Raw genomic sequence first — 12406 nt, forward strand, 5'->3', positions numbered from 1 at the left:
AGGGTCACTACCGACTGAGCCAGACCGGTCGTCATATAAAAAGATAAAAAGTAGCCTATGTCACTCTCCATCCCTTCAACTATCTCCACTTAAAAAATCACTTCAATTTGTCGCTCCGTTTTGCCGTGAAAGACGGACAAACAAACAGACACACGCACTTTGCCATTTATAATATTAGTATGGATTGTGAGAGTATGATATTAAGACTTAACATAAAGCTTAATAACTAGCTTATATTATACTTATCTAAAAAATAGGCCATTGAAGTATTGTAACGAGGACGATACCATGTTCTTTTCTCACTGTATCGCCGTACTGATACGTATGTTGTGTTGCTGATGGTGGATGGAGTGATAAGTCACCAGTTTTTCAGCCACCCAGATACGTCAACCAGACGCTGTGTGCGCAAAAAACTTAAGAGCGCTGGGACCCCATGAACCTGGGTGCGTAGCCGAATGACACAAACGCTCACGAAACGAAACGCTCGTAGATATCTATCTCTATCGCCCTTGCGTATTGGCGCGACAGAGCCGGACTACCTTTCGTGGCGTTTCGTTTTCGTTTCGCGTTGCAGAAATGCCATTCGGCTACGGCACCTGGGTGGCTAGCCGAATGGCACAATCGCTCACGAAACGCTCACGAAACGAAGCGCTAGTAGATATATATCTCTATCGCGCTTGCGTATTGGCGCGACAGAGCCAGCGGCGTATCGCTTTCGTTTGGCGTCGGAGAAATGCCATTCGGCTACGGGGCCTGAAGTCATGGAGTTTCAACGATATTTTTTTAGTGGGCACGTAATATCTAGAGTGTATTAGTATAAATACTTATTTAATCTATTTGCAAAGCCCTGAAAGTGCCCTCCATGCTGCTAAATATTTTACTGATTGATACCGACTCTCCAGGCCTTTTAGCTTCATCAACTCGTTTCTTAGATTCATCTTCAAAAAACTTTTCATTTTCTTGTAGTTTTCTCCAAGTTTCATCTGAAATGCAAATCACACTTTATAAGAACAGTTTACGAACGTATAACACATTCATTTTTAACCCCCGACGCAAAAACGACGATAAGTTTGACGTGTGGCATCGTAGCTTTCGAACGGATGAACCGATTTCGATTTCGTTTTTTTTTATTTGAAAGCTGAATTAGTCGGGAGTCTTATTAGCCATGTTTTCACACACGCGATAATATCGTTATCGTAGCTGAGCATTTCCTTTTTTTTTGCCTTTAAAAAAATTTTGATTGTTTTAGGGAATTTTAGGTCAATTGTACTCAGAATCACGAGTACTTTCAATCTCACTGGGAGACAAAAAGTGTCCCATTTCCATACATTTTTGTTACTTTCCTTTTTTGTTACCCCATACAACATGTACGGAAAATGGTAACAAATTAAGAAAAAATCGTATGGGACAATTTTTTTAACTACTGGGATTGAAAAAGCTAGTAATTCTGAGTAGAATAAGCATTTTTTTTTTTCAAAAATATCACACAAAAATATCATAAAAGTGGCAAAAAAAAAAGAAATGCTCAGCTATCTGTATCGCTCTTCCGAATTGGCGCGACAGAGCCAGATTGCGTTTCGATGGCCGTTTGACGTCAACGATAGTCATTTCGGCTAGGCTGGCTGAACAGATTGATGATATTTTCTACCAATTTTATATCTAATACCTTAACGAGCAATTCTTCTATAATATAAGTATATTTATTTATTTATATATACCGCCGATCTCGCTGAAATTTGTTAATTTATATGTGTATTTCGGGGAGAAAAATCGATCTAACTTAGTCTTAGGATCCGGGAAAAGCGAATTTTCGGATTTTAGAACTCTTGAGTGAAGCTCAGTCGCCCAGGTATTGTACATATAAACAGGTCAATGCATGATCTGTGTAATTCATGTCAAACAACAGCTTTCAATACGAGTAAACTACCATTAAGCGGTCCTTCTGATGCAGCTGCCTGATCAGATAATGACACGTACGTTAATAACAACTCAATTGGCATCAAGTGCCCGTGGACGTCATAACAACCAGTGATCGTTTCAATGACACGCAATTCGGACACTCAAAATACACATATGCCTATTTATATGGTCAGCAAAAGTTGGTAGCAGTGACAATTAGCTAATATTTGTCTATGTTTGGATCTGGTTTCTGTCCCTAAAAATTGTATTGAATGAAATGATTACAATAGCAATCGAAGTAAAAAGTAGAAAATATTTTTAAGTAGAACAGTTTGTGTTACTGGACTACAAAATCCAACAATCAATTATCATTATTAATTGTTATTTATAATAAGATTAATATAAATATTAAGACATTAACCAAAATTAAAAGAAATTGAAAAAGAGTGGGGTGCTTCCACGTTGCCAAACGTTGGCGCGATCTATCTCGACGACAGCGCCATCTAGTTGATAACTCGGTAAATCGACGTGAGTTCCGACATTTTCCACTTTTAAATTCAAATTTATTCTAAGCCTAACATTAAACGACTTACTACTAATTTTCACGCCATTAATTTCCCGTATTTCTTTCGAAAGCTCCTCACAACCGAAGTGTTCGTCCAAAGACTGGGTGCCGACGGTGTGCACGCGCAGTTGTAGCAACTCCTTCTTCATGAACGGCTTCAGCATGACTAGCAGACGGTCAACGAAACTTGGGGCGTTGATGATGTGGAACTCTTTTAGGCGGACGAACATTGCTTCCTGAAAACAAGGTGGCAATCGTCTATTCCACTTACTATGCATAACTTCTATAAACATACAACCACCGATGTCATTGTCATTATAATATTAATACATATAAACAAAACAAAGTCCTCCTGTTTTTAATCTTGCATTCATTATAGCAAAGACATATGTAACTCCGTATAGACGGATAAAGTCTAAGAAAAAAACGTACCTCAAAGCCATAGCAAAAAAGTTACGGTGGCCTAGATAGCGTTACACCTTTGGGGAACGCTCGGCTAGATGGCTAAGAATATGGGCCAAATTGACAAAACTGAGGTTAAAAAGTTATAAGCTTGTGTCGAGAGATGGCAGTATATGCACTGTGATTACACATTTTACTTTGACAGTAACTCTCTATAATACTCCCATGGCCAATTAAATTGCTCGAGTGATTTCATAAAATAAGTCTAAATTTATCAAAGCGCCATCAATTTACCTCAGTTTAACCAGTAATAATATTATTGACTACTCGGTGTTTGCGTGTTATGTATATTGATTGGTGAAGTTTTAGTGCTCCGGTGCATACACTATACTGAAATATTAAAAATAATGCCTAGAAAACCAATAAAGTTGTTAAAATATGGATTAAGACGGTAATATTCCATGTAAAAAACAGTCGCCAAACGGTCACCAAACGGTCGACAAACGGTCGCAAAATGGTCGCAGCGTACACGCGTGACCGAAAGCTGTTTTCAAAATGGCGTAATTCTTGTATTAATTTTTTCCAGGTATCCTCAAACTTTATAAACAATTAAATATGCCGTCGTACTCAGTTGCCCTCACTAAAGAAGATTTAAAAAAAATGTAACGTGCGTACCGAGCTGCTGGGTTGTAAAGGATCGGGGATCATATTATTATGGTCTTCTATAGAGCAACTAGTATTTTGCGGCATTTCACAATTGACACTTGTTGAAGTAGTCGTCAATAATATTACTATCAACATTAATTTCAGCGATCTGTACTTCTTTTGTCAAGATTTTTGTATAGATAAGTGTCTACAAATTTGTAATGTTAAAGAGACATAAATAAAACGTAGTAGAGTAAATAAAATGTTTTTTTTTGTAACCCAAACAAAATACTTGTAGATACGAGTGCGGAAAAGAGGAAAATCGATACGAGTAGCGATAAATTAATACACGAACGAAGGGAGTGTTTTAAATCGACACGAGTTGTGAATGTCCTTTTCGCACGTGTATCGTATGACGATTTTCAGTACCTAAATCCAAGCTAAGAGTTTCGACCAGACAAGAAATGAATCATTGCTTGATTTGCTCGCACTACTGCGTGTAAAAAAACTATCATTGCGCAACAGAAATTCTATTAATATCACAGTAAATACTCTATTTCATTTGATTCCTACTTTTTGTATGGGTCGATCCTCTATGGTTATAGTGAGGACATCTACCAGTTCCCGTGCTACTACTCAATAACGACATTCCCTTGATTTCAAATATCTGAAGATAAGCGATTACAGATTTTGGAACAAAACACTAGGTTTTAGGCTTGTGTCGTTCACGAACTATAAACTGTTAAGAATAAAATCCCATCAATGACCGAAATGAACTGAATCTTTCCGTGCTCTGTGAATCGGTCTTTGCTCATTTAGTTCAGTATAGGATCGGCGACCGCGAGCGGTTCGGAACGAGAACGAGTGTGTGACTGCGCCGACCGAGAGCGAGAGCTACTTAGCAGAACAACACAAAAACATCAATTTTTCATATTAAGCTTCGGTTACTTACAACCTTTAGGCCCGGAATGTTATTATCTGTGGACTATTCGTATCATTTTGACACTATTCGTTTCCATTCATTCTGATCTTTCCGACCGTAGTAGTCGCTGGTCTGGCTGAACTAAATGAGCAAAAGACCTAAAAGAGCGAACTAGTTCGTGGGAGCGATTGAACGAGATCGGAGCGCTCCGATTAACGAACGAAACGGCACAAGCCTACTAGGTTTGAGAAAAAATTACTTAATTTTACAATCATTTTTTTATGCTAATCAATCACAACCAAACATAAATTACTGACTAGAAGAGCCACTTACCCAAGAAAGCTGTTCCCATACAACTTTTACGAAATTGATAATTTTTATTTTTAACCCCCGACGCAAAAACGATGGGGTGTTATAAGTTTGACGTGTTTGTCTGTTTGTCTGTCTGCCTGTCTGTGCGTGTGTCTGTCTGTGGCATCGTAGCTCCCGAACGGATTTAGTTAGATTTAGACTTGTTTTTTTTTTTGTTTGAAAGCTGAATTGGTCGGAAATGTTCTTAGCCATGTTTCATGAAAATCGGTCCACTATGTCGCGGTCGGGGTTTTTTTGAAATTTTAATTTTGTAATTAGGTTATTCATAATATGTTAGGTATTTTTAGGCGAATTTCTGTTCAATTAATTTGTAATCAGAACCAAGGTGTTCTAGGACAGTTTTCACTTGTTAGAGCTTATTTCAGTCTACAATAAATAAATACACATTGAAATAAAAAGCAACCTGCAAGAAATAAAAGAAATGCTGGGCCACAGTGAGGTCTATCTTGTACAGATGGCCCATCAGCACCCGGTCCATATTGAGTATCACAACCACGCCTGCTGCAGTGCCCTCCTCCAGCTGCCAGAGGTCCATTACCATTACAAAAGCTCTGAAATAAATACCAAAGGTTATTAATTTATAAAATGCTTGAGCGAAGATCCACACATGTTTTAAAAAAGTCAAGAAATAATGCCATTTATAATAATGCCAATGAACTAGCTTTTTCTCGCGGCTTCGCCCGCGTAGGTACTAAAAGTAATCTTATTCAAACGTTGAACTTAGGCCCCCATTTCACCCCCTTAGGAGGTGAATTTTGAAAATTTCTTTCTTAGTGCTCCTCTACACCTTATAAGGAACCTACGTGCCAAATTTGGAATCTCTAGGACCAGCGGTTTCGGCTGTGCGTTGATATGTCAGTCAGTCAGTCAGTTTCTTCTTTTACCTATATATTTAGATATGCTTGCTTAGCTAACTTTACTATGTTTTTCTTACACTTCCCCCTTCTGGGTGTGAGGGAGCCATATCAGGACGACGTCCTTTGTGGCTGTATCTAATTAACTAAGCTTGCAGCTATAATGCATATATATAACTCCCCCCACCCCAATCCAGCAGACTACCTCCCCCTCCTCAGGACTTATCAATTTTCTTTATTACTATGGAAAAGCTTTCGCATTTTGATAATACTTAAAATATATTAATTTTCCAGTCTTGTTTTTCTACATTTAGAAATATAGGTACGCGTCGCTTATTTTCTATGCTGACTTCAAAGTGTACCCAGTAACTAGAAGTGCGGCTGCTGTCTGAACAAATTGAACATTGGTCTTACCTGACTACATCGCTGTACACAAATTTAGCGGGGTCCGTGTCTAATATTTGACAATAAATGGCTGTATATCCATCTTTCGTCCGAGTTTTCAACGGAGTAATCAACCTTCAAGAAATGATCACGAGTTATAAAAATATTATACAAGGTGTTTTAGTCACAAGTAATAATTTCACGGGCTAAATTTTGGCAGTATGAGAACTTAACATGTTATATGGAAGAGTTATTTTTTTGGATTTTGGGGTAGTTCAATAATAAGAGAATATACTGTTACCGGCATAAATACCGTCATACGAAGTTGTCAAATGATTAAAAGCGACAAGATACAGAAATCGTCACTTATTTTTGCCGGTGACTCTATCACGTATTTTAAAATTAATGGATAGAAAAATTGACACCGGCTGGACTCGAACCTGTGACCAGATACATTGCCGGAGCAGCCGCTATGAACAACTTCGCCTCCGTTGCTTAGTTGGTCATAGCGGCTGCGCCGGCAATACAGAAGATCGCAGGTTCGAGTCCTGCCAAAGTTATTAATTTTTCAGTGTACTGTTTTTATTTATTTAAACTTTATTGCACTAATGAAACAAAAATGTACAAATACATACATACATACATACATACATACATACAATCACGCCTGTATCCCATAAAGGGGTAGGCAGAACACATGAAACCACTAAAGCCTCAGCGCCACTCTTGGCAAATAAGGGGTTGAAAGAAAACGAAACTGTGACATTGCAGTGACAGGTTGCCAGCCTCTCGCCTACGCCACAATTTAACCCATATCCCATAGTCGCCTACAAATGTACAAATGGAGGACTTAATGCCTAATGGCATTCTCTACCAATCAACCATCGGTACTGCTTTTATTTGTTTTGCCTCAAAACCTCGACAAGTAATAAACATGGTAAGGTGGCTAGTAATAAATAGTGTGCCAAAAATTAATTAATTGTAAACTATTGTACCTACAGTTAAACTTATTACCTACATAAATAAGTAGTTACTCACCAAGTTTTCAAAGCGTTTTCCAATGATTTGTTTATTTTCCGGTTTTGATAAAACGAAAACAAATTTCGTAATGAGAAGTTGAGATCGATTAACTTTTTTGTATTTTGCACATTTTGGTCACATCTATGATATGCCAATATTATATCAAGATCTGAAAAATAATAGTTATTCGTGAAAATAGCTACTTATAAATATTATAAGCTGCATCAGGGTAATTCCGAATGACAGAAATGGTCGATAATTCCGAAGGAGGAATCTTTATATGATGGAAATAATGGCGACTTTTATGCGACTTTCGTAATTAGACGACTTTCGGAATTACCCTATTTTTTAGAGTTAGTCAACGAGGAATAAAGTTAATTTTTTTTATCATATTTACTTTGCAGTATAATTATATGTAATTATCACTATGTCAAAGCGAATCAGTAAAATAGATCTTTATAAATGCTTAGAATCAGACCAAACTAAGTTAGCAACGATTTTGACAGCCCTGCCTAACAACTTAATTTTGAGAAGTTTGCTGACGTTTAAAATAACTGTTGCGCTGGCGAAGCTATCAAATCGCTGGCAACTTATTCTATCCTTCTGTGATTTCCATCACAGTCCCAAATAAAATAGTTATTTGTTATACAAGGGGGCAAAGTTGTATTTTAACGCCGAGTGTGGAATTGAAAAACGAGCAAGTGAAAGGATTATATAGTTGAACCACGAGCGAAGCGAGTGGTTCGAGACTAGAATCCTGAACTTAGCGAGTTTTTCAATACACGAGAAGTAAAATACATTTGCACCCGAGTGTAACACAAAACTTTTCCCCTCACTATAGCGAGGAAACTACAACGCAAAAAATGCGTTTATCAATGCTTCCAGTAGTTCCACAGGTGGTAAATCATCTTCATTACTAGATTCACCTACTTTTATCAATTTTAAAGCAGTTAATTTGACTATATTCAAGGTCAAATTACTTTACCCACTAGTGGATAAAATGAGTTTTTACCCGCTGGTATTAAAGGACAAAACACGTGTTTCCGAGCTAGTGAAGGGAAAATATATTTATTTTTCACTTACCAGTAATATGTTCATGTGGCAAATGAGGCTGAGTCATCATCCACTCTCTTATGTTTTTCACATCCCCCGAACTCATCTCCGGATTTTTCTCATATTCCCTTTCCACAATATTTACGACAACCATCTCGCTCACTTTACAATATAGCCGTATGAATCTAATTTATCTATAATTGGACACAGACAAGCGTGTCTCGGAAACTCAGAGTCACGTCTGCATGAATAGATTGGTGCAAGGTCAGACAGCGATCGGATCAAATAAAACTTCAGGCGACAATTTAGTGCTTATATTCTTGTTTTTGTATCGAAATTGGCAATAATATCAATTGATAGTTGTGTAGGTACTTGTCACTGTTCTAATAATAACAGCATATATTATATTTCTTTATAATACTTATAGTTTGCGTAGTGATTGTAATGAACAATCCTTCAGTCATTCAATGCATAATTTGTAACTTAGCTAAATATGTATTAGGTAGTTCAATTAGTTGAGAGATTGCTGGGCCCTTGCAGGGTCATATTATGCATTTATGGTTACTTAATATGTATTCCATTTCTCGTCATTGCTCTATTTCCTGCACTTATTAATCATATGCTCTTATTAATCTCTATTTAGCCCAGAGGTTAGCTGGTAGAGAATGCCTTCTGGCATTAAATTCGCCTTTTATGTACAATTTTTAATGTGCAATAAAGTAATGTTTGTTTGATTGAACTTTATCTTTGATACTGATATTTTACAAGGATTTAAGAGGATATGGTAGCGAAAATGCTAAAATGGAAAGGAGGCCCCCTTTCAACTTGGAAATTTTAGTTAAATATACAAGTGTTATTAACTAGATTTATCGAAAAAAAATTGTCCATTAAGAACAACTCAGTCAAAAGATATTTCCAAAAAATCTTTAAAATCGAGGTTCCGCTCTCGACTCTTTCCTCCTTCAAAACTTAATCAATCGAAACGAAATTTGAGAATCTGAATAACAATGAAATAATCTATGTCGGACCGTTTAGATTTTTTGGTTAATTATTACCAATCTTGAGTGTCACACCTTTTTTTGCGCCACAATGAAAAAGGCTGTTTTTGGAATTTTTTGATTGGCTCTAGAATCTTTAAAAAGCATAATATCAAAAAAATCGAAACGGTCCGACACAGATAAAAATAATAACAATCTGTGTTGAAAAAATCATTGCTCTATCTTCAAAAACCAGGGAGGAAATAGTCGAGAGCGTTTGTATGGAGAATTGACCCCTACCGTATCGTCTTAATATAGTATATTCTTGGAAATTAAAATCGATATTCCGATTTCATCGTAAAATTTAAATGAAGTGAGCATGAAAAAATCGTGTCGCCGAACATGATTGGATTTTTGAATGAATGTGAATTTTCAAGTTATATACATATATATTTTTTTAATTATTTGTGGTTATTGAACTGCAAAACTATTCAACTGACTGAAAATTAAGCACGCTGATCGGAAACGAATTTGTTTCATACTTGAAGTACAGTTTTAATAATGAATACTTTTTAACTTTAAATAAAATTGGACTAATTTAGTTATCTCATTTTGTTATTTTTAAGATTTAGTGGCATTTTGCGGCCAGCCTTCTGGGCACCTTACCCAACGAGCAAGACCTGGGCCAAATATTTTATTTATAAGTTTTATTGTAAGTTTTAATTTAAGTGTTTATTGTATTATTTTTATGTTGTTTATAAATAAATGAATAAAGATTTAGTTTCATTTAGATTAATTTTTAATTTAAGTTTAATTAATTAATTAATTAGTTTATCGTTATTTAGTTGTAATGTTTATGAAGATTGAAATAAATCAATTTAAGTTAAATTAAAATATTTAAATTAAAGTTAAAGACAGGTTGCTCAGTGACAGGTCCGCTTGGTTTCTGTATTTAGTTGGTTGACCGATAAATGTTGTAACTACCCGCAATGTATAAATTATTTGTTTTCGTTCTTTTAAATAGGTACCTAAAAGTAAAGAGTATAAATAGTTATTTATTTTACAAGGGGGCAAAGTTGTTGTTTAACCGCACGTGCCAATACTGATACCCGAGCAAGCGAAAGATTCCAATATTATTTATTTATTTATTTCTTTATTTATTTATTCCTTAAATTAACATTAACAGCCTAGCTAAACATGTCAGTCGTACAGGAGGGTATAAACATGAATAATCCTGGTACACTTATATAAAATAGTGTGGCGGAACATAGAGTACATAATATAGTAGGTACTCACACGTGGATCGAACTTGGAGTAGTTATAGACTCCAAGTGACGGGCGCTGATCGCAAGGAATTGCGGCTCCGTGCTGTGAAACATATCCAGTTTGCTGTCGCTGGCCAGCAATATTGAACCGCAAGCGTAGCGAGTGGTTCAAAAAGTGGAATCTCTTGAGCGCTGCGAGTGTTTCAAGGCACGCAGGTTAAACAAACTTTGCCGCCGAGCAACACAAACAAAATACTGACTATAAAACATGAAACTAAATCAAATCCCATCAATTTATCCAACATTTATGATTCAAAATCATCAATAATAGGAAAATTCTACCAGTCAGCTTAAGATAACAAGTTAAAATTTGTATGAAATTACTTTGCACTCTTGTGGATAAAATGCTATTTTGCATTCTGTTTTCGAATAGCAAAGTAAACCTTTAACAGTTGGTGTGGTGAAAACACTATATCGCTTCTGCAGGGTGCCCTCTATTTCGCCTATCATTAATTCGCATAATTTGAATTCGCATAACAGATTTGGCATAACATAATTGTTCATAACATTGAATAAGCATTAAAAATGCATAATTCTTATTTCGCATAACAATGAATCTGCATAATTGAAATTTGCATACTATTATTTCGTATAACTTTAATTATCCTAAAATGAATTGTCATACTAACAGTATGGAGCAAGCGATTGGATCAATCAGGGGCTGATTTTCCAATTTCGAGCGCTCGATTTTGAGTGTTTAATTTTATTCTGTCTCACTTATTAAGCATGAAAAAAATAGGGGTACCTTAGTACAGCGGGGCAAATCTCGAATGGGGGGCAAATGTAACTGGTCAATTTCTTCCATTTTTTACAATGTTTGCATTATTAAAAAAAACTGTTTATTTTTAAGAAACATATACCTACATGCAACTATGAACTTATCTGCTAATCTTAAATTAAAAAGATTATTTGAGTTAAGGAGTCTTTATTTTATTTATACATTACTTATTAAGTTTTTTCGTTTTTTATAAGTGTTTTTCAGAAAATAGAGTGTCTACCAGTTATGTAGTAAGCGTGTTCAGTGGGTACCTACATGTAATAATGGAATAATGGAAATAGTGTAATAATGGAAAAAATGGATTAGTTACAATTGCCTTTTAGTCTAGATTTGCCCCGCTGTACCTTACTAAAGAAATTGAAAATGGATAGTATTTAAATAATATCATTTCATCGTTCAGATTTTCACTGATCGCACGTGCCGATACTGATACCCGAGCAAGCGGAAGATTCCAATGTTGAACCGCGAGCGTACCGAGTGGTTCAACAAGTGGAATCTTGAGCGTTGCGAGGGTTTCAAGGCACATTAACCTTCGTACGTTACGTTAGCACGTTAAACATTGCCACCGAGTTTGAAAACCAAATTTTTCACCACCCCAACACGAACAAAATACTGACTATAAAACATCAAACTAAATCAAATCCATCGATTTCTTCAATATTTATGATTCAAAATCATCATTTACAGGTAAAATTCTATCAGCTAGCTTAAGACATCAAGGTAAAATTTGTATGAAATTACTTTGCACTCTTGTGAATAAAATGCAATTTTGCTATCTGTTTTCGAACAGAAAAGTAAGCCGTAACCCGTTAGTGTGGTGAAAATATAATTTTCTTGTATGCCATTTAAACATTCTACGAAACAAAGTTATGCTTATTATACTTATACCAATTCATTGTTATAACAATTTACATTATGCGCATTAGCATTATACGAAATCTGTTATGCGAAATAATGATATGCGTATTAAACGTTATGCGTAATAAACGGTATGCCAATTCATATTAGGAGTATTCAGTTATGCGAATTAATATAGACCCGCTTCTGCAACAATACGAATTAAATGCAGTGGCATGGAAACCTCCCTTGTATTTGTTGATTTCTTTTTGATGTAACCGCTATGTAAGGGATGGGCTATTAGGGGATATTTTCTCTGACTGGCCATTTTTCGGATACGCTAGAATATTAGGTACATAAATAATTGCTGAAA

General features: G+C 35.8%; 1 protein-coding gene across 1 annotated transcript; it reads right to left on the reverse strand.

The window, feature by feature from the left end:
• Nucleotides 1–728: 728 nt before the first annotated feature.
• LOC125229019 (alpha-tocopherol transfer protein-like) lies at nucleotides 729–8343 on the reverse strand. The gene is made up of 6 exons (XM_048133779.1): nucleotides 8147–8343; nucleotides 7082–7232; nucleotides 6074–6178; nucleotides 5209–5356; nucleotides 2493–2700; nucleotides 729–983 (listed from the first exon to the last, which is right to left on the reverse strand). The coding sequence occupies exons 1-6, from the start codon at nucleotides 8268–8270 to the stop codon at nucleotides 829–831; spliced, it is 891 nt and encodes a 296-aa protein (XP_047989736.1). The 5' UTR covers nucleotides 8271–8343; the 3' UTR covers nucleotides 729–828.
• Nucleotides 8344–12406: the final 4063 nt, after the last annotated feature.

Source organism: Leguminivora glycinivorella, chromosome 8 (genome assembly GCF_023078275.1).
Source record: "Leguminivora glycinivorella isolate SPB_JAAS2020 chromosome 8, LegGlyc_1.1, whole genome shotgun sequence".
Lineage (NCBI taxonomy): Eukaryota > Metazoa > Arthropoda > Insecta > Lepidoptera > Tortricidae > Leguminivora > Leguminivora glycinivorella.

Coding starts and splice junctions, on each gene's coding strand:
- LOC125229019 (XM_048133779.1), bottom strand. CDS start 8,270: ATGGTTGTCGTAAATATTGTGGAAAGGGAATATGAGAAAAATCCGGAG. Junction 7,233..8,146: donor GCCACATGAACATATTACTG/GTAAGTGAAAAA, acceptor ATTATTTTTCAG/ATCTTGATATAATATTGGCA. Junction 2,701..5,208: donor ATTTCTTTTATTTCTTGCAG/GTTGCTTTTTAT, acceptor CCTTGTTTTCAG/GAAGCAATGTTCGTCCGCCT.